The following is a 21,292-nucleotide window of genomic DNA, read 5'->3' as shown; positions in this document are numbered from 1 at the left end:
CGAACTGCCGATATTTAAAAAAAAAAAAAAATTGTCACATAAACTAAAGTTTATAATTTTTTTACATTAACGATCCTTTAAAATGACATTTTGAAAGTGCCTTATATAATGTTTGTGTACGTGTGTTTTGAAAGTGTGAATGGTTCCTCCTGAAACCTGAAATGAATAGTATTATTTAAACACCGTCTGAATGTATAAGAGGCTGTTTGTACACCTTGCTATAATCGCTGCCTATAAATCATCTTTCATCATTTCTCATGTCAACATTTGCTAAAACTGCTAATGTGAATCAAAGACTCCGAAACATATGTGCAGTGTTGAAAAGTTAAGATTGTTGGATTTCTGATCAGATCAGGCAGATTCATATCAAAAAGATAAGATCACGCGGACGCCTCATGTGTAGTGCTCAGCAGATCCGCAGCCCTGATTGAAAGTAAGCTTTGGAGATATAGGGAGGGGTTGGGGGGGTCGAAATGATTTTGGCACCAGATTAATTTTACAATCAGTGAAGCCTGTTGTGCACATGACCCCAAATCCCATGGACATGCAGCCTTGTTAACAAGGTCAATTCCCCTGCAAAACAATCTGTTGAAATTGATCAATTCGACCAGCTTGACCCAAAACCACAATAATCCCACCCAAAAGGAGAAAAATCTGAAATGATTCAATATCTATGAACAAGAGGGAAGAAAATTTGAAATTCAACAGAACACAATCAACTTGATGCAAAATTAGCATAGGTACAGGAGAGAAACCAGTTTAAATTGACAATAGGTATGTACTGGCTTTTTAAATAAATGATGAATACGCACTGGTAAGAATAGGTTTACGATTCCAATAAAAACTAGATGCACCATTAGGACAGACGCTCATGATAAGTTGAAATAGGATTCTTGGCCTTCCTGGCAAGTGTATTTCAGCTGGAAGATCGCTTTGATTGCAATCCCTTTTATCTTAAATATAGCCTTTGTAATGGGAGAAATATATGTGCAGTTATCACTTTCTTCATAAATGTTCAGCAGGTATACCATATTTGGTAAACTATTGTTTTGGGTAAGCAACAACATACGTCTTAGCTGAACTGGAATACATGTTTGTAAATTGTAGGACAATATCAGTACCCTAAGCTTGAATGGAGATTCTACTTTCTTCTTTCTCAATAAATATAACAAATAGTTAAAAAGAAAGAAATGAACGTACCAAAAATTTGCAGACGAACACATCTTATACTTTTGTCATGTGTGCCTCAGTCAGAGAAGAATTGAGGTCTTCTCGAGATTGTGATCGCCTGCTTTGAAGACGCATCTGAGATCTGTGAGGAGACCAGAAGGGGCCCATGCTACTACTGTCGAATTGCATCTGGCCCAGGCTATTTGACGAATAACTATGGGAGATGCTGCTACTTGATGGGCACAAGGAAGACTCCATTAGTTGGATTCCACCACCGTTGTTGAGACCATGTCCCAATCCGAATGGTCTTTGTTGGACACCACCTGCAATTGTTGGACTAAGAGGCGTCTTTACTCTTCCATCCCCTGAAATACAAAGTTGACATTGGATCCTAAGGATTTAGAAATTCGTAATACCATCCTAAAAAGGCTGTACACTATCGTCCCTCATATTGGGATCAAATCTTGGTTCTTTTTCTCAACTTTCTCAATATTCCCTAATAATTTCATAAGTCACATGTTCTAAAATATCCAAATCACCCCTTTTAGACTCTAGGCTCATAGCCTTTCACATAAACCTTCGCATGACTTTGCACTAGATTGGTTAAACTATAAATGTACAAGGATAATTCACTAAAATAATCTGTACTCTCTTTTATTCTTGTACATTTATAGTTTAACCAATCAATAGGCATTGACTTCAGAACCATCAACAGAGGATATGATGAACAAATGAGTGACAAGAAGATCCAGAGGAAACATCTTGGAAGGACGAGTGAAACACAGTGAAGTTTAAATGTAAGAAACATTACAGTTGCTTATGCAAATCATTTCAGAACTAGCAAATCAAGAGTCTTGAAGAAGAGCTCACCGGGAATAATAGGACTCCAGCGCTGGAACCGGAAAGGAGATGGAATACCAGATGCAGAAGACGCATTATTGGTCCAAAACAGCGGGAGATATGGCCTCCAGAAAATTTTTGGCATCCAATTGCCAATACATGATAATGCACAAAGGAGTAAAATCAATGATATAAACAAAACTGAAAGAAGAAATAATGGGTTTATTTTCATCCGGAGTACTTCGTAACTGCGAAACCCCAGTCCGGTTGAAAGTGTCTTTCCAGCTTCCAGCAGAGCAACCCCCTGTGTCCACGTGATACTTCCAGAACCAATGGTGATTTGATTGTCTATAATGTGCAAGCCCTCCCTCAACAAGAATGCAATATATGGTGCCCTAAAACAGTACTGTTCAATGAAAGGCTGAGGAGCAACACTCTTCTTTGCAGCTTCCCAAGTTCTTTCACAAAACTGCCGACCCTTTTCCAAAACATCATCAAGTGACGACTCAGAAGTCAAATTGAAAAACCGATAAACCACAAAAAATCCTGAAATTGCATAAAAATTTCCATAAGGTCGGGGTAAACCATCTGGAAGAGCACAAGGTTGCACGTCACAATCGAGTGCAGGCGTTATATTGGACCATTCCGATAAATTAACAGCAACTCTTGCTAGTTTACCACACTCCTCCCAATTTGGAGCACCGATGAGCTTCAGAGAAACCCCTGATCTTCCTCCTTTGCCCAAACTCTTTTTTGCAATCACAGGGCTTCCGCCTTCTTGGAATTTCGAAACACATTGAGAGCAAATGTATTGCTCCTTATACCCAGACTGCAGGCACGGATGCTTAAGTTCTCCCTTCCCATTCACTAGTTCTGTCTTATTGACTTCTGGAAGCCTCTCGAAGAGACGACCCACAGACTTGTCAAACGCATCATTTAAACCATAACCAGGGAGAGAATATGCAGTGAGATGATGGCTCACAGCCCCAATTCTAATGTTTAAACTGGTGTCTTTTTGCACATGTTCATTACTCTCAAATGTAACCTGCAGTGATGAACCACCCAAGTCAAGCGAACCAAATGTTGGCTTTCTAGGTCCAGCCCCAAACATAGCCCTATGATGGTTAAGGGCTATCCAGCCAAAGTAAGCTTCTTCCAGGCCACTGATAGTCCTAACCCAGTCTCTTTGGCACAAGAAAGGTGAAGTCTTGAGTATAGACCATGCATTATCTAGAAGCCATTTTGAATCATTACTCGGCAGCCTACGAACCCCTGCAGTTGCATAGAGGAAGAGTGAGGTTGTCTTGTGTGCATTCTTTGGGATTTGCTTCTCTGCCCATTGAACAAGTGGTTTTATTGCAACCTTCAATCCTGAGACATTGTGCACCAACTTGTCGAGCCCAGGCTCAGTTTCCATCCGATCATAAGCTCGCCCTGTGTGAGCCTTAGGTTTTATTTGAAGACCTTCTGTTAATGACTTCAAGACAATCGGAAAACTGTTATCTTTCTCGTTGTCCAAGGTTGCCTGATATACATAAACTCTAGTCCCAGTACTTCCACAATCCAGCACAATATAGAATTTGGGCTCTCCTTTAAACCAGTAGGAATAAACCAACATGGAAAGCAAATAAACTAGAAAACCAACCAACAAAACACAGCAAAGAAACATGAAGGCTCGTACCCACTTGTTGCGCGAAAATGGGGCTCCTCCTCCTCCTCCTCCTGGCAGTGATTTCTCCTTGGAAAAGCTGGAGGCAGCAGCAGTCTCTCTCTGCAATGAATGAGGAGGGGGTTTCGAATGTGTCACAGTTGCGATATTGGGATCTTCGATATCAAGCTGGCTATAAGATGAGAAATCCTGGAGAGACGACGAGAGTCTGAGAAGGTTCTTGTTGCGTGCGGTGTTTGCAAAGGCAAAAGCAGCAGATTTGGGAGGCGATACAGCCTGAGGGCTAGACCAACGACTCGATAGAGAAGCAAAGAAATTGGCAATTCGATTAAACACCATGGTTGGTTGGTGTTTGGTTCTACTGGGTGGTGTTTCTGATTCGAAAAGTACACCCAACAATATGAATCGAGCAATCACATGATGGAATTAAGTTAAGGTGAGTCTAGATCCGGAGTGACACTATAGTCGGGGAGTAAGAGCACAGAAAATTGACAAAAATTTGAAGGAATCGGACACAAATCCAAATGCCCATATTGGGGGGGGAAAGAGCGGGAGCAAGCTGTGGAGGATTTACCTAGAGTTGACGAAGAAGAAGAGGATCACAAGAGGAGGAGGAAGACGACGACCATAACCATAGCCATGAAACTGAGTCATGGTTTGTAGCGAAATGTTGAGAGGGGCAATCAAAATCAGTGAGTACAATAGACGTCGATTTCTCCTTGTTTCGTCTCTGTGGGTAGTTTCCGGGTTGTTCAGATCCAACCACAACCAGGACGCCTCTCTCTCTAATTTTCTTGACGTAATTTCGTCTCCTTCCCTTTCCGTAAACTTCAGTATTGATGCCAGGTGGCGGAGAAGGGAGCTATCAGGCTTGGGTTTTTGGGCCGTATACTCTTTATTGTCTTTCCTTCTTTGTGGCTGGGTTTGGACCGGGTCTTAGGTGAGAGGGAGGCTAAAATGTTGGTTTATTAAAGAGAAAAATTCAGCTACCCTCCCCATACTATGCTGCCAAGGCCAATTTGATACCCGAACTCTCAAAAGTATCAATGTGATACCCAAACACATATTTTGACACCAACGTGATACTTCCGTCCAAATATTCTGACGGCGCCGTTTCTTTGCTGACGTGGCAAGCACCTGAAGACCAAAAATAAAGAAAAAGACCAATTTGCCCTTTTCTTTTGTTAATTGTTTTTTTTTTCCTTCTTCTTTTTCTTTTTCCTTCTTCTTCATCTTCTTATTCCTTCTTCTCAGATGATCTGGGGACTTTCCCAGAAAACTTGGAATCATCATCATCAGGAGAGTCGATGATGCTTAAGCCTACTTTACTACTACCCCAGCTGGTTTTTTTTTTTTTTTTTTTTCATATTCATGATAATATTATTATAGAAAGGAATTATCTCACTTCCTCCCTATTAAGACCAAGCCATAGAATGCAAGCACTTGCAAACTGCTCTATACGAAATTAACCAAACGATCAACTGCTAGTTAACAACGTTTAGGGGAAGTCAAAAAGACTTAAGAACTCAAACTACAGCATCTTTAATACAGAACTTCATTAGATATGTCAACAACATCGTATGTCTCTAACAGGCATCTGATGGTTTGAAAAGAAAATCAAGCAAACCCATCTCAACTTCAACCAACTCATATGGTGCAGAGAACAGAAAGGGATGAGCAAATGACTGAGCCTGCAGACTAATCTTTCTTCTCAATGTTGTTTTCCAGTTCCCTCCTCAGCTGCAGAGAGAAGTCATCATTAACGTCATCATCATCCCAGTCATCCTCCCACTGTTGTGTCACTTCCTTGCCTTCCTCTTTGTCCTCCCATTCTTCATTGATTTCAAACTCTTCGAACTCGTCATCGTCTTCGAACAGGTCCATCTTGGCGACCTCAGTCACTGCCTTGGGCTCCGTCGCCGCCATCTCAAACGGATTTCAGGGGGCGATGGGGATCCTCTAGCCTTGTGGTTCAGACGGAAAGACGCTCCACGAGTTCAAACTACCCCAGCTCCTCTTATGCCCATGAACAGAGCTCTCTCTCCCAACTGAAGAAGAGCTCTCTCTCCCAATTATCAGCCTAAACTCTACTTCTCAAAACCCAGAATCAAAATCACCACACAATAAACTACAAACCAAAAAAAAAACAAAGCTTTTGCATTGCACAGAAACAAAAAAACGATCATCAAACATGTCAAAGTCTCGTTCTTTGTCAATAAAAACTATTCAAGCAAAAGAATCAAACTTTGGGGGCCTATTCCAGAATCACCAAAATTCCTCAGAAACCCAAAAAAGCAGAACAGAAAGGCAACACGGACACAAAATATGCAGAGCAAAAAAAAAAAAAAAAAGAAGAGGGATTGATGAATCCAGTGAATTGGAAATTATGGGTTGGTTAAGAATTTTTTTATTTGTTTGGCCAAATTCTGTGGCCATAAGCTTTTGGATGTTCTTGTTTTTTCTTGGTTCATGCTTGGGGGCAACAGAGCTGACGAGGTCCAGAGTATGATGAAGAGGATGGGTTGGGTTGGCGGCGGCAGCGGCGGCGGTGGAGGGTGATAGGAGAAGCGGAGTTCGGCAGGGATCGGGAGTTGGGGTTGGCGGCGAGGTCGAGGCAGGAGATGAGGGACTTGAGGGAGGGGTCGCGGTCGATGAAGGCGGGGAGAAGGAGAGGAGAGGATATCGGTGGGGTTAGTGATGGTTTGGGTGGTGGAGAAGGAGAGGAGAGAGAGGAGGTGGAGAGAGAAGAAGAAGAGTCAGGTTGAAGAAGAAGAAGAAGAAGAAGAAAAAGAAGAAAAAAAAATGAATTAAAAAAAAAAAGAGGGTAAAAAGTCTATTTTGTCCTTTTTTTTTGCCCACGTGCTTGCCACGTCAGCAAACAAACGGAGTCGTTGGATTTTTTTGACGGAAGTATCACCTTGATGCCAATATAGGTCTTTGGGTATCACATTGATACTTTTGAGAGTTCGGGTATCAAATTGGCCTTGGCAGCATAGTTTGGGGACGGTACCTGAATTTTTCTCTTTATTAAAAGTCGGTTATCAAATCTAAAACATTCGGTACTTGGTTTTGGCTAGGTCTTAGGTGAAATGCCACACAAATTGAAGCTATAAAGGTCCAATTTTTCAAAAGTCAATTTATTAAACCTAAAAATATTCAGTTGGTATTTAGTAGATTTTGACTACGTACTAGGTCAAATGTGAGACTAGAGGGAAGATATCATGCTCGGTTTATAGAAAGTTAATTTACCAAACTTAAAATGTTTGGTTAGTTAGGCCTGGGCATTTCTGACCGGAAATCCGGTTACCGAACCGTCCGAACCGAAAAATCCGGGTCGGGAACCGAACCGGTTGAAAACAGAGCAGAAAATGAGGCTTGGCCCACCGAACCGTATGTATCCGGGTCGGAACCGGTCCTCACCCTTAAACCGCCCGAATACAACCGAACCGGACCGCTTTAATATTTAAATTTTTTTAATTAGTAAATACCTGTCAAACTCTCATTGGTTGAAATCCGAGCCTATGTGAACTCGACTGCACCAAGTCCTAACATCTAACTCTAAAAGCCTAACCCTCGCGACCTCACCTCATTGTCTCATTTCGACACTTCCTGCTCCTCTTTCACGCCGCTTTCACTCCTCTCCCTCAACCAGTCAACCCAGAAGAAGCGACCTCGACGGCTCAAAGCCTCAAACCCAGCTATCTCTTCTCTTCTCGAGAGAAGAGTCAATTCACTCTCTCAGTCTCTCGTTTCTGACCAGATCGGCCAATCGGGTATGCCTTCAGGCTTCAGCCTTCTCTTTTCTTTTCGTCTCTTATTTTCTAAACGTTGTTCTCTCACTTCTCTGTATCACTGACTCATCAATTCATTTCCTCACCTCTCTGTACGCACTGCTGTGGGATTAATACAAACAGGGGAATATTTTTATGGGCTTGGGCGGACTCTTCAAGACAACATGATGGAGTATTGTATTGGAATTATTGAATTGAATTTGATGATGATGGTGGGTGAGAAACAGAGAAAGTATGGGTATGGGGTTTGTCTGTGTTTTGTTTCAATTGGAGTACTATATTGGAATTATTGAATTGAATATGATGATGATGGTGGGTGACAGTGTGGTATGGGGGTTTGTCTGTGTTTTGTTTCAATCAAAAAAATTTGTGATTCTGTTTGCACTTGCAGGTTGTGGAAGGGAGCTATGGAAGGGACATCTGACTTTTAAGGCCAAATAGTGAAACCGGCCCACACCGAAACCTAAACCGCACCGAACTGGATTTCGGTGTAACCGAAGAATTCGGCCTATGATAAAAAAAAGCGGTTGCGGTGTGGGAAACAAGCAAACCGTTTAATGCGGTTCGGATGCGGGTTGGGCTTCAAACCGATCCGCACCGAACCGTGCCCAGGCCTATGGTTAGTATTCATTCAGTTTAGTATTAATACTTTATTGGCATGAATAGTATTGGCCTTGATGTACATAATATTTTAGTATTGAGTTGATGAGTTCGTATTTATTTTCATGATATAACAATGATGGAGATATCAACCTACAAAGTTAATTTGATATGAAGGCAAATTAGTGCGGGTACATAAATAGGATAGTCTAAAATAATTTTCGATCTAAAACCACTCTCGAATCTATACTTTTTCTATACAATTTTTTCTTCAATCTGGTTTACAACTTCACGTGCTGGGACTTGAACAAATGGTGAACCAAACCAAATCAAAATCAATTTGATTTGATATTTTACCCTGAATAGCTAAACCAAGCATCAGATATTGACCATTCACAAGACATGTCTATACAAAAACTAAAAAAGTTGATCCAAAGTTTAGAAGAATAGTCGAAAATGGTTTCTCTTTGCAAACCCTAGAATTTATTGGTAAGAGGTAGAGTGACGTGTTTCGGTGATAGCCCGGTGCATAGGCAAGTCAATAACCTTAATGCATGGGTCGCAAGTGTGTTTAGAGGGCCGAACTTTTAACATGGTGTGTTCCTGGTGTATGGGGTGGACTTCACTTGGTGGACCTTCTAATTTGGGAGTTGTGAAGACCAATGCCTATGGTGAGAGTGTCGGTGTTAAGGAATCGCCGCCTAAGTTCTAGGCGGGTAGGTATCCATGTCGGGTTTGGGTCGCATCGGAGAGGTTGTGGTGGGCGATGTCATTGCTTCTATTCTTACTCAGGTGGCGACAACTTGTGTTGAGGAAAAAATTTTGGTGACAGCAGCGAATTCTACGGATGGTTTGGTGGTGAATCCGGCCTCCAGAGACCGGATGATGGTGGTGATCTAGTATAGGCCGCTTTGGACTTGGTCCTTGGGTATGACTCTGAGTGGTTATGTTTTCTCTTGTTTGATCCAAAATGGGTTTGGGTTTTAGGCTGTAGGCCTATTGCCTTAATTTCTTTTTCTTGTTTTTTTATTTATTTTCGGGCATCCCTTAAACTTGTTGATAATATGTGTCAGGTTAAGTTCAGTGAGCAGTATTGGTGGATGTTTTGTAATGTAGTTATGTAATGGATGTTACCATAAACTTAGTGAAGCTGTATGAATATAAAAATATTAATTAATCATGGAGAATGAAATTCACACTGCTTAATTTGAAATTCACATTATTTTTTTTTATCAAATAAGAACTTCATTAATAATGAACTGCTTATAACGAGTTTTAGGCGACATCTCTTACTCAGAAATGGCCACTAGACTTCACACTGGAACTCTATAATGACTGACTCTAAACTTGCACTACAACTGAATGGCAAAGACAATAAGCGCAGGAGCAGTGAATCCTTGACATTTCATCTCTCATCTAGCCAGTAAGAACTCTAAGACTAGACAACTCACTTGTGTCGACACTAACTCACCAACTAGAGTCCGCCTGACCAGTTTTTTTCTCTTTTGGTTGAATTTTTTTTGTTTAAATAACAAAATTTAAGATAAAATTTAAATTACTAAAAGAAGAAATATGAAATGTGAATTGTAAAATATGGAGTGCGAATTTCACTTCCCTTAATCGTATCTTGAAAAAACAATCGGATATGGGTTCGGTCAGTAAAGTCGGATGTGCTCCACCTCTCTCGTTTTAGCCCAGGTTAAACAACCGTCACCCGACCCGATACCCATCTCAGGCTCCGCTTGTAAATGCAGATTTAGAGCAAGCTTTCTCTCTCACTGCCAACACAACGAACAAGACTAGAGGCCGACGACGACGACATGGACACGAAGCTGGCGCCGGGGCTCTCCCGGAAGTTGAAGAAGGTTCTGGACTGCCGCACCGACTCTCCCGACGTGCTCTCCTCCCTCAACACTCTCTCATCCTTCTATGTCGAAAATACCCCTCAGTCGCGGCGCAATCTCAGATCGAGCATCGAGAAGCGAGGCCTCTCCATCAACGTCGACTTCCTCGAGGCGTCGCGTGCGGCGCAGCAGGCCCTGGATCGCGTGGAGGACGAGGTCAATGCCTTGGCCAATTGCTGCGACAAGATCGCCAAGGCTCTCAACAGCTGCAGTGCCACCACCGGTGACATTATCACCACCACCGAGCGGCTCAAGCAGGAGCTTAACGTCACCACTCAACGGCAGCAGATCGTCTCCTGCTTCCTCCGCGATTACCAGCTCTCCAACCAAGAGGTAAACGGAATATTTCTCCATTACAGTGTAACGGAATATTCTTCTTCCGATGGTTGAATCTGAGATCGGATTAGTTTGTTCTGTGTTTGGTAGATCAATGCTTTGAGGGAGGAAGAACTGAACGAGGACTTCTTCAAGGCGCTCTCTCACGTTCAGGAAATTCATGCTAATTGTAAACTGCTACTGAGGACTCATCACCAGGTACATTATCTTTGTTTTCCTGTGTGTCATTTATTCGAAAATCGAAAAGCGGAAATGTGATGCTTGTGGATATAATGCTGATTTGAAGTCGATCATTTACAGCGTGCTGGTCTGGAGCTCATGGATATGATGGCCGTGTACCAAGAGGGAGCTTATGAACGCCTCTGCAGGTTTTTCTTCTCTTATGATCTTCCTTGTTGTGAATAATCTTTGTTTATAGAATGACTGTTTCGATTCGGTGAACACTAGTATGCTAGTGGTAACTTGGTGACTCTTTAATTACTCCTCCAATTTTAGGTGGGTTCAGGCGGAATGTAGGCAGCTTGGTGACTCTGATAATCCTCAAGTTAGTGATCTTTTGAGAACCGCTGTTCGTTGCCTCAAGGAAAGGCCTGTGCTTTTTAAGTACTGTGCAGAAGAGGTGATTGTCTGGGCTAAACTGTTCCCCATGAATTATCTACTTGGTTTATTTGCTAATGGACTGACCTTTCAGGTAGCGAATATGAGGCACAATGCATTGTTCAGACGGTTTATCAGTGCTCTTACACGTGGAGGACCTGGAGGAGTGCCGCGACCTATTGAAGTTCATGCTCATGATCCATTACGATATGTTGGGGATATGCTCGGGTGGTTACATCAGGTGTGGAAACAAAGGCCTTTTGGTTGTCTTATATCTGTGCATCTTAATTCATCATGTCTTAATTGTAGTTTCTTGCTCTCTTTGCAGGCCCTGGCATCTGAACGTGAACTTGTACTTGCGCTACTTGATCCAGATTCTATTGCTGATAGTCCAACCACAAACCAAATGTCCAAGAGCCAAGAAAGTGATTCTCAGAAGACAGAGTCTGATATTACATTTGTTCTGGATAGAATATTTGAAGGAGTTTGCCGTCCATTTAAATTGAGAGTTGAACAAGTTTTGCAGTCTCAATCCAGTCTCATAATTTCATATAAACTAAGTAACACCCTGGAGTTTTACAGTTACACTGTAAGTGGTCTTTCTTGTAGTTCATCAATGGAACAAACTGTCCCATATGTCTATATTTTTTGTCGTTTTCCCACCCGATTTATCGCTGTCTGTTTACTTGCAGATATCAGATTTGCTTGGGAGAGATACAGCTTTATCTAATACCCTGTGGACACTGAAAGATGCTGCTCAGAAAACTTTTTTTGATATTTTGAAAACCCGGGGGGAAAAGCTTTTGAGGTATCCTCCCCTAGTTGCTGTTGACCTTTCTCCACCCCCAGCAGTAAGAGAAGGAGTCTCTGTGCTGCTTGAATTAGTTGAGACCCATTACAGCATGATGCTTCAGAAAAAGCCTCCTTTCGATCCAGTCATATCTGCTTTACTCGATCCAATTATTCAGGTGTGTTTATGTGGACATTTGATCTATAAATGGCATAATATTAAAGTTGCTGCGGTATCACAATACTTAAAACAATATTGAGATGTTTACACATGTCATGTTTGCAATAATTAAATGAACTTCACCTAGAGTGTGATTGATTGTTGTGTGTTGTATAATCGCACAAACTGGCTCTCTATTAGCTGGACCAGTCCATAAAGCAAATAAAGTTAGATGACCTGGCCTTGTGAGCCAAACTTGTTGCAGGGTCAGACACTGACACGATCTTATGGAACATTTAACTAACATATCTTTTTATTGTAGCTGTTCCAGATCCACTCATGTTATAGGCTTAATAAGTAGAAGTTAGAAGTATCCAACCCAAAATCCATCTCCAATGGGTGGAGAGGCTCAAGATATTATACATTGCTATGCAAAGGCTTCACATGCACAATGTGATAGCGTCCAATCAATTTAATATGTTGAATAAACTCCGTTAGTTCCATCATTGCAGATATGTGAACAAGCAGCAGAGGCACACAAGTCCAAGGGAGTTGGCCATTCTTCAAGAAGAAGTAGAATGGGTTCTGATTCGGGTCAATTCAGTAAGTCCTCAGTTGATGCACTGCTGTCCAGCAGTTCTGCCCCATCACCTCAGGTTTCTACTTGCCCTTTTCTCAGAACTTTCGCTGCTGTCTGATTGCAAATTTATCTTCATATGCGTAGTGCTAGGTTTTGTTGTTCTTATCAACTCTACTGTATTGAATTTTTCCTGGTGCTGAGTCATGTCAAACTAGAATCCCATCATCTCACCCCCACCACCAATCCTATATCAATCTTTGCAGACTACAATGACATCCCTCCTACTTTTAGAAATTTTAACAACTTCCCCTGTGACAAGTGAGTTCAAAGATTTCTGTCACTCCCATTCTGTCCAGTTGCATTATTCACTATATGGGGAACAGAGTTTTTAAGACTTATTAAAACTAATATTTCTGAGCTTTTCAAGCTGCAATCACTTTCCAAAAAAAAATAATAATAATAATAACACAACTTGACAAAATGTTAAAGGGAGATTGGTAGAATCATAAAAGGGCCTTGTATTGTTAATGATTTCCAGCTTTGTTCTTGTGGTTGTAATATTTCATTCTAAGAGTCTTGAATCCCAAGTTTGGAATTCTGTTCCTTTTGTGATAATATCTAAGGTCTTCAAATTGGTTCTGACTATATGCATACTCCATGGATTGATGCAGTCTAGTGAAACATCCTCCAAAATTTTCCTCATCAACTGCTTGTGTGCCATCCAACAACCATTGTTGGGACATGAGGTTGCAGCAGAGTATGTGAAGAGTCTTGGGGCAATGATAGACAGACACATACACGGTCTCGTAGAAAATGAAGTCGATGCGATCCTTAAAAGATGTGGCTTGTCAACCAAAATGTCTCACTTCCGAGACTCAGTCAACAAAGAGTCTGGCAATACTCCATTGGTAGAGATTGAGGACACTTCTCCAGCTGCTCTTTCTGAGAGTTTGAAGGCTTTCTTTGGGCTTGTTTTGGGAAGTGACAGCTCCCTGCCCGAATTTGAGCAGATGCAGGTTCCAAAGTTGCGTGCTGAAGCTTGCATCCAAGTGGCCAAAGCATTGGCAGAAACATATGACCTTACATACGAGGCAATTATGGATCCGAAGAATGGCTACTCAGATCCCAAGTCACTTGCAAGGCATCCTCCGGACCAGATAAGGACCATTTTAGGAATATGAAGAAGCACTATTTTCTTCTCTTCACTTCCTCTTGCCTCCCATTTGCCTTTTCTTTATTCAACGGCTTATCAAACACTTGATTCCAAGTATTCTTTAGCCAAAAAAAAATGTAGGTAAATACTTTAGGATGGATATTCTGGTGGGTATAAGACATTAGTACGAGGGAGATACTGGTGGGATATGTTGTATTTTTGTGGATAAGATTACTTTTCGATAGCTTGTTTCATGAGTTTAGTCCAAACATATTTAGCGGGAAGCTAATTGACTATATATTTCAATCAATTCGTGATTCAAATATCCCAGAATCAGCATCGGCTTTTGGTATTGCAATTGCTTGGCATTGTATCATCAACTCATTATACAGATTCCTCTTTTATTTGTAATGTTATTGTGGGACATGCCATTGTCATTCCTAAAATGCTTGAAAAGTTGTGTGTAATTCTCTCGAAAGGATACACGATTCATTTCAATAAATTATATATTAAAATTTAATTTATACACTGTAAAATATTCTTTATTTTTGTTTTTTTTTGATATACTCAACACCTATATTCGAATACTTGATATACAAATTTTTTTGTGAAATTTCATTAAACTTCAAGGCTTATCAGTTAGGGAGAAGAAAAGTCAACTGAAGAAAAATAAACAGAAAGAACAAAGCACTTGGAATTCTGGGTGGCCGAGGTTGTTCTTAACTTCGTCTCGACGTGAGGTTTTTTAATTTTAATTTTTTTATTTTCTCAAACTGAAAATGACACACCAACGCAAATAAACATCGCGACAAAAGAAAAAGAAATACAAATATTATTTTCTGGTGATTGGTCTCCAAATCTCCAAAGCTAGCCAAGTCTTGAAGACACGATAGAGTCTGATTCACACAAGCAACAAGTCTCAACCCACTAACAATTTCTTCCTTAAGATCCCCTGCCCCTCTCTCACTCTCTCAGACCCAGAAAGCAAGAGAGAGAGAGAGAGAGATGTCAGCAGTAGTGGCTTCTGCGTCAGCAGCAGGTGTTGCAGTTGGAGGAGGAGATGTATGGAAGGCACATGCGGCCATGGCTCTGGTTCAGCTCATCAACGGAGGCTATCATGTAATTACCAAAGTAGCCCTCAATGTGGGCATCAACCAGCTTGTCTTTTGTGTCTACAGAGACCTTCTTGCTCTGGTCATTCTTGCTCCAATCGCCTATGTCCGTGAAAAGTATGTTCCTTCTTCTTTTTGTTGATTTGATTGGATCGGATCTTGTGGGCGGCACCCATTAGTTTCTGTTCTATTGGTACTTTGTGTAATCTGTGCAAAGACATGAACTGAACTTGGGTTTGATTAGACAGAAAGTTTGTACCTTTGATGCTCAGTAAGTAAAATAAAAGCTGTGATTTTTAAGTAATCTGGATACTTATATATATCTTGGTATTGAGTCGAAAATGGTCGGAGAATGGGCACGAGCAAGAACTATGGAAGTTAAGAATCATTAGTAAGTCCACATATATGATGCATTTTGTATTTGAAGTCATCATTGAGCAAGCAGCTGTTTTAGGCGTATATCCAAATGGCCCTGAGGAGCAAAGCAGCTTCATCCGGTGCATGTAATTCTGTAGGTTATGATAATGGTATGATCATGAACGAAAAACCACTGCATTCTGAATTTTTCTTATTTACTGTGTGTAGACGGATTCGACAACCAATGAATAGGCGCCTCTTCATGACCTTCTTCTTCCTTGGGCTAACTGGGTAAGACGAGATTTATCTCAATGGCATTCTTATACCCTATCATGATTACTCTTATTACGCATGACCACCCACCGATCTAATGATGGAACTCGGCTTTTGTTGGTTCTTTGTATTAAACAGAATTTTTGGCAACCAGCTTTTGTTTCTTCTTGGTCTTGGCTACACAAATCCAACTTACGCTGCGGCCATACAACCTGCTATCCCTGTTTTTACTTTTATCCTGGCAGTACTCATGGGGTCAGTTTGACAAAGTTTATCTTGAGCTCTTCATTTGTATGTTTCTCTAGAATATGTACACTCATAATGGAGGTTAATATGTGAACGTTTTTCATGCAGCACAGAAAGAGTGAATTTGCTCAGAGCTGAAGGGCAGGCCAAAGTTTCTGGTACACTTGTATGTGTTTCTGGTGCCATATTAATGGTCTTATTCCGAGGGCCTGCTTTGATTGGAAGTACAGAACCAGACTTCACATCACAAAGTGAGATAAGTGCCAGAGGTCAACCAGAGCCTGTTGGGTGGTTGATGTCCTCTTTCCTGGAATTTGGACTAGATCATTTCCATATCGGAGTTTTATGCTTAATAGGGAACTGCATGTGCATGGCGGCTTTCCTAGCCATTCAGGTGCATGACTATATACTCTACCTTTATCTGTTGAATCTATAATCATCTCATTTACTTTCAAAGTTTGCAACTTTTTCTTTTCAAGAACAAAAAATTCACCTGACAAATCAATAAGTTGAATGATCAACTGTTCTAGATGGTAGGTGTGCATCTTTATGCCATTCTTGACAGACACCTGTCCAGAATTACAAATTTTCTATAGGGAAGTTGATATTGTTCAATGCAAGATTGTTGATTTCTGGTTGAGTAATCATGTTTAACCTTTCCTATCAATGCTGGCATCCTGGCTACTCTTGAGCCAAGAATTTGGAGGAGCTGAGGTCAAGCGATCATATTTTCAGCTTGTTTGGATAGTGTATGAGTGTAGAGTCATATATATATATGGATGATGACATCCAATGGATCTTTCAAGGTTAAATCTGCTTCTGATCTCATTCTGAAACTGATAACCTCCTGCATTTTGGGCTCTTTTGTGGAAGCTGCTAGTTCCTCCAAAATGGAAAACTTCATGTCAACCTTGGTTCAAGATAATACAAAAAGTGGAACTTGACACATGACTCTACCGCAATTTGTGTAATGGGATTCTTGAGTCTTCAAACCATTTGCTGTGAGAGTGTTCTAGAGCTCCAGCTCAGCTGTTCTAACTGAATTGTTGATAATCCGAGATGTAGATCCCTAGGCAGAAATGCTAATTTTTTATGGAGATATAAATTTATATTTTTATCATGAGATTGGCCTTGGTCGCATATTTGAGTTATCACTTCAGCACATGAGTACTGATTAGCCAATATGGTAACAAACCCCCAAGACAAGAGACGTTTCTATCTTTGCCTGTCCCTCCTAGTGTGTCTTGGTAAATGGTAAATTTGCCGGTGTTGAATTAATTAGAGGTGAGGGACTGCTTGGGTGATGTGTTTTTCAGAACATCTTAGAGGTGGTGGCATCCTTATTGCTGAGTTATGCGGCTCTGGTTTGGTTTGAAGCTAGCTTGGGAAAGGGGATTCCCCACCCCACAAAATTATTGCTGAATCTGACTCGAAGTGCAGTGGATTTGTTCCTTGGGTCAGTTACTTCCGACAATGTTTATTGTAAATTATTGGCTGCAAGATCTGATTAATAAAAATAGGGATTGCACTCAACCATATTCAAGGGGGAGGAAATGTGGCAGCAGATTGGTTGAATTCTTTTTAGCCTGACTTCCAGAGTTCCTGTTAGCTATCAGTGTTATCAACAACTGCCTGGGTGTATTGACAGGTTCTGCAAGAGGACTTCATGGTGTAGCCAGACCTAAGAATCTAGTTGTTGTTGGTGTGTGTTTTTTTTTTTTTGGGCCCCCATTTACACCAAAAATAAAGAAATTTCCTTCTTCATTGATATGACTGCTTAATTGCATTTGTTGTTGATATTTCATAATTCCATCATGTTCTGAATGAGCTTACAGGCCACAGACTCCTGGCGTCATGGAAATTATCCATTCTCCAAAGTAGGTGCAAACTATTGACCAAAAAAAAAAAACCAAAAAGTAGGTGCAAACTATGAGACTGGGGGAGCTTTTGTCTTCTAGTTACTGCTGTACAGATTTGTCAAAATGAATGAACTTGAATTGACCTTTTTTTTTTTTTTTCATTAAAAGTTAAAATTTGATTTACCATGCCCATGAGTGAACCTTGACCTTTTTTAGTAATTAATTTTATTGTGTTTTTCTACTTGTTCAAGTGATAGGTAATATACAATTTAATGTGCTTTCTGTTTCTAACAGTTGGTACCTTGATGTTCTGATATTAATATTGAAACTTTCAGGCTCCACTTTTGAAAAGATATCCTTCCAATCTGTCAGTCACAGCATATTCATACTTATTTGGTGCTTTATTCATGGTGGTGACTGCATTATTTATGACCAATGAATCAACAGACTGGACGTTGACACAGTCCGAGCTTTTTGCAGTTATTTACGCTGTAAGTTTCCATCTGGCTGGGTATATGTGATTCTCTGGTAATAGATTACTATTCTCCAGGTGATAAACAAAATGTAATATCAAGTAAAAGTTCTGAGCTAATGTGAGCAGAAGCCTAACCTTTTTAGGTCAAGAAATCTGTCCAGGATTCTGATGGCCGATGTACTAAATATTATATCAAGCAAAAAGCAAACTCTATGTGAAGAAAAACCACCCCAAATTTATATCTAATCAGATGGGAAAAAATTTAGCAATGCAATCTGAACTTTGCCTGTTTCTGTTTGACCTTGAGCTCTTTTTGTGCCAAGTTGCCTCCTAAACTTTAATTTCATTTTTTAAAGTCCCTACTGTTGATTAAGATGAACTTTCTGTTAAAAATGGCATGATTAAGGATATACTAGTCCTTTTACTTGTTTTACAAAAAAAAAAAAAAAAGCTCTTGTGCTTTTCCTCCACTTCACTTCCTTTCTTTCACCAGATTGACCTCTATACCCATCTCCATCGTATCTGTGTTAGGAGAGAGAAGGTTGGTTAGCAATGGTAGACTTTATAATTTTCAAGGATTTTTGACCCAGGCAGTTTCACAATAGATTACAAACATCTTATACAATGACGACTCTTTGGCATGTCTACTGGCTGTGTATCCTTGTGTATTATCTGTAATGTAGTCTGTAACTATATTACAAATAGTGAATCATACGGGTTATAATCTGTTGTATAGACATTTCTTTGAATTCTTTATGTATATAGTTTTTTCACCAAAACCTATTGCCAGTTCAGGCTGGCTTAATTCTTAAAGTTGTGAACATACTCCTTTATTTTCAGGGAATTGTTGCATCGGCCCTTAATTATGGACTCCTGACATGGTGCAATAAGATCTTGGGGCCTGCTTTGGTTGCTCTTTACAATCCACTTCAACCTGCAGCTTCAGCCTTTTTGTCAAGAGTTTTCCTAGGGAGCCCTATCTATTTGGGAAGGTTTGCTCCGGTCACACCCTCAATTTCTGTGATTAAATCCTTCTGTTGGTTGGCCATAGATGTTAAGTTACATAGATTTACAAGTGCCTTGTTTTGGTTAATAAAATTGAGTTCTGCATCAACTTTATTTAAACTACTTTTAGAAGTCCCATGTGTTTACTTCTTTTGTACTCTGCTATTTTGTACCGGAGCACTTTTTTTCTGGAATGATGCTAATTGGTCCTTTTTCTTTTTCATGTGAAAACAGTGTTGCAGGGGGTTTACTAATTATTGCTGGTCTTTATGTGGTCACTTGGGCCTCCTTTAGAGAAAGACAAGCAGCTTTGGGTGTTATACCGCCGATTGCTCGGGTCTCCGAACCTCTCATCCACAAAGATGCAACAATTAACAAGACACCATTCCACAGAGTACACGTTTTACCAAAATCATCGTCAGATTAAGAACATTATATTGTTTGTGATATAAAGATTTACAAATTCTTGAAATCGACATAAACCCAGTTGAGATGTGACAGTGTCTTTTCCATTGATGTGTTTTCTTAATGAAAAGTCAGTTGAGAAGATGCAGTAGGTATGAACTGTCTTTTCCCCTGATCCGTTCATCTTCACGATTTCACTGTGCACGAGTCATTCACCTTGGTTATGATTATCCCAGTTTGGCTACCCAGGAAAAGTGAAGAATGCTTCAAAGATTTCGGTCTTCTCTATTTGAACCAGGAACATGGTGTATTACGGAACCAGCAGCAGTAGTGTTCTCCTAGTCTTAAGTCTCATAAGGATAGACAAAAACCATAAAGCAATAATAACCTGATAACATCCTTATATCAAAGTATATTCTACACTATTAGATTAAATCAGACCGTGAGAGATCAAAATTTCTTGATCGCCAAGACTTATGTTGAACTATCAGAACGTAGTGTTTAATGGTTGTTCGTTCTTGGTGGTGCTCATGCTTACGTGAGAATGATCAAGAGAGTAAACAGGTACAATGCGCGTGCTCTATGCTTAGGTAATACGAAGATACTTGGATTAGACTAGTTTGATTTTCAATTCGCACAATGATTCCAATTATATCAGATAGAATCCCACTTACAGCAACAGCATCAACAACAACAACAACCTAAGATCTGCACTACTATTGCCTTTTGATCAATAATATACTGGCTTTAAAAGAACACCATCAACTTGTATACTATTAGCTACTTTTTTTTTTTTTTGGATAATTTATTAGCTACTTAAGCAGGATATATTCATATCATTCTAGCAATCATAACGACCATTATCGACCTCCTCCATCTAGATTGATAGGTATGTGTGTCTAGTTTAAGAATTAAACAAAGACATAATCGAGTTTGAAGTGGGTGGGAGTACAACGAAAGCCAAAGAAAACAAGAGACGCACACACGCGTGGTTTGAGGGCTTCTGTTTGTCTGCAAAGTCTTAATAAACAAAACATAATGGAAATCTCCAAGCCTTACGCCCTTACCCTCGCAATCTCGCGTTGCTTACCCTCTCTCTCTCTCTCTCTCTCTCTCTGTGAGTACATCATTGGTGAGAGTGGCATGCTTTGGAATCGATCGGTCACATGGGGCTGTGCCAAATGCATGATTATCACACGTCTAAAGGAGCTCATATATTTTCTCCAAAAAAAAAAAAAAGGAGCTCATATATAGTTGTAGTATATCAATAAATCTTACCAACTTAGTGTTTGTTGATTTATCATGCTTCTGAGTTCTTCGAGTTTGAGACGTTTCGATAAATTTTTTTTTTAAAACAAAGTAGAGTATCCTTTATTGGCAATGCTCATTAATGTTCAAAATTTGATTCACATGAGATGAAGGGTGTAACCAAATAACGGACGACCTAAAAATGATACCTTAGTCATTTACTGATTAAGTGAACACCATTATACCTAATAAAATGATAAATGACTACACACAAGTCAGACTGCCATCAATAATAAGTTTGATTTCCTTCTCCACATAAATCAAGAGAAAGAGAGGGCGATCCAGGAGAAGGATGGATGGTTGTGTGCGTGTATACTATGAGCAGCCATATAGGACCAACATAATTTCTGCCAAATCGAGATGGCATGCATTATAAGAAACATGATCGATCGGATTTACCAATTCACTTTTTAGCAGATCTCTTCCCTTACTTTCACCCAGTCCTGTCGTCCTGATCATCATCATGTACTCATTAAAACAACCTCTTGTGCTTTCAATTATATGACATCCGAATCATACATCTTTAGCAATAATGATCATAATCAACCGTCAATACTAACAAACTCAATAATCATATCTATTTGACTAGTCTTGCAGTAATACCGCAGTACTACAACAGAAAAATATATAGATTGATATAGTAATTAAATTAGTAATCAACTC

At 40.1% G+C, this 21,292-nt stretch overlaps 5 protein-coding genes across 6 annotated transcripts; 3 read left to right on the top strand and 2 right to left on the bottom strand.

Annotated features, from left to right (window-relative positions):
* Positions 1-150: 150 nt before the first annotated feature.
* LOC133741098 (probable apyrase 7) lies at positions 151-4,557 on the bottom strand. Of its 2 annotated transcripts, none has more exons than XM_062169035.1 (3): positions 2,041-4,557; positions 1,201-1,535; positions 151-573 (listed from the first exon to the last, which is right to left on the bottom strand). In XM_062169035.1, the coding sequence occupies exons 1-2, from the start codon at positions 4,016-4,018 to the stop codon at positions 1,225-1,227; spliced, it is 2,289 nt and encodes a 762-aa protein (XP_062025019.1). In that variant the 5' UTR covers positions 4,019-4,557; the 3' UTR covers positions 151-573; positions 1,201-1,224. The 2 variants fall into 2 exon arrangements, with proteins under 2 accessions (XP_062025019.1, XP_062025018.1); XM_062169034.1 differs by having other exon boundaries at positions 151-585; positions 2,041-4,556.
* Positions 4,558-5,269: 712 nt separating this feature from the next.
* Positions 5,270-5,675, bottom strand: LOC133741347 (protein DELETION OF SUV3 SUPPRESSOR 1(I)-like). The gene has a single exon (XM_062169271.1). It carries the CDS (start codon positions 5,603-5,605, stop codon positions 5,378-5,380), a length of 228 nt encoding a protein of 75 aa, XP_062025255.1. The 5' UTR covers positions 5,606-5,675; the 3' UTR covers positions 5,270-5,377.
* Positions 5,676-6,300: 625 nt separating this feature from the next.
* LOC133737945 (uncharacterized) lies at positions 6,301-8,082 on the top strand. The gene is made up of 4 exons (XM_062165405.1): positions 6,301-6,369; positions 7,245-7,452; positions 7,594-7,708; positions 7,862-8,082. Exons 1-4 carry the CDS (start codon positions 6,301-6,303, stop codon positions 7,899-7,901), a joined length of 432 nt encoding a protein of 143 aa, XP_062021389.1. The 3' UTR covers positions 7,902-8,082.
* A 1,705-nt stretch (positions 8,083-9,787) lies between these two features.
* LOC133739404 (conserved oligomeric Golgi complex subunit 6) lies at positions 9,788-14,115 on the top strand. The gene is made up of 9 exons (XM_062167185.1): positions 9,788-10,307; positions 10,401-10,508; positions 10,611-10,678; positions 10,806-10,929; positions 11,002-11,148; positions 11,236-11,496; positions 11,600-11,875; positions 12,369-12,512; positions 13,108-14,115. Exons 1-9 carry the CDS (start codon positions 9,891-9,893, stop codon positions 13,615-13,617), a joined length of 2,055 nt encoding a protein of 684 aa, XP_062023169.1. The 5' UTR covers positions 9,788-9,890; the 3' UTR covers positions 13,618-14,115.
* A 325-nt stretch (positions 14,116-14,440) lies between these two features.
* LOC133738317 (WAT1-related protein At4g19185) lies at positions 14,441-19,510 on the top strand. Its single transcript, XM_062165833.1, has 7 exons — positions 14,441-14,818; positions 15,287-15,349; positions 15,470-15,586; positions 15,686-15,971; positions 17,772-17,927; positions 18,752-18,903; positions 19,151-19,510. The coding sequence occupies exons 1-7, from the start codon at positions 14,595-14,597 to the stop codon at positions 19,341-19,343; spliced, it is 1,191 nt and encodes a 396-aa protein (XP_062021817.1). The 5' UTR covers positions 14,441-14,594; the 3' UTR covers positions 19,344-19,510.
* The last annotated feature ends 1,782 nt before the right edge of the window (positions 19,511-21,292 follow it).

Source organism: Rosa rugosa, chromosome 3 (assembly GCF_958449725.1).
Source record: "Rosa rugosa chromosome 3, drRosRugo1.1, whole genome shotgun sequence".
In the NCBI taxonomy this organism is placed as follows: domain Eukaryota; kingdom Viridiplantae; phylum Streptophyta; class Magnoliopsida; order Rosales; family Rosaceae; genus Rosa; species Rosa rugosa.
This window is presented reverse-complemented; position numbering and strand designations above follow the sequence as displayed.

Coding starts and splice junctions, on each gene's coding strand:
- LOC133738317 (XM_062165833.1), top strand. CDS start 14,595: ATGTCAGCAGTAGTGGCTTCTGCGTCAGCAGCAGGTGTTGCAGTTGGA. Junction 17,928..18,751: donor TTTTTGCAGTTATTTACGCT/GTAAGTTTCCAT, acceptor CTTTATTTTCAG/GGAATTGTTGCATCGGCCCT. Junction 18,904..19,150: donor AGCCCTATCTATTTGGGAAG/GTTTGCTCCGGT, acceptor ATGTGAAAACAG/TGTTGCAGGGGGTTTACTAA.
- LOC133741098 (XM_062169035.1), bottom strand. CDS start 4,018: ATGGTGTTTAATCGAATTGCCAATTTCTTTGCTTCTCTATCGAGTCGT. Junction 1,536..2,040: donor CTGGAGTCCTATTATTCCCG/GTGAGCTCTTCT, acceptor TTTGTATTTCAG/GGGATGGAAGAGTAAAGACG.
- LOC133739404 (XM_062167185.1), top strand. CDS start 9,891: ATGGACACGAAGCTGGCGCCGGGGCTCTCCCGGAAGTTGAAGAAGGTT. Junction 10,509..10,610: donor TACTGAGGACTCATCACCAG/GTACATTATCTT, acceptor GATCATTTACAG/CGTGCTGGTCTGGAGCTCAT. Junction 11,497..11,599: donor TGGAGTTTTACAGTTACACT/GTAAGTGGTCTT, acceptor GTTTACTTGCAG/ATATCAGATTTGCTTGGGAG.
- LOC133737945 (XM_062165405.1), top strand. CDS start 6,301: ATGAGGGACTTGAGGGAGGGGTCGCGGTCGATGAAGGCGGGGAGAAGG. Junction 7,453..7,593: donor TGACCAGATCGGCCAATCGG/GTATGCCTTCAG, acceptor TAATACAAACAG/GGGAATATTTTTATGGGCTT. Junction 7,709..7,861: donor GAGAAACAGAGAAAGTATGG/GTATGGGGTTTG, acceptor TTGCACTTGCAG/GTTGTGGAAGGGAGCTATGG.
- LOC133741347 (XM_062169271.1), bottom strand. CDS start 5,605: ATGGCGGCGACGGAGCCCAAGGCAGTGACTGAGGTCGCCAAGATGGAC.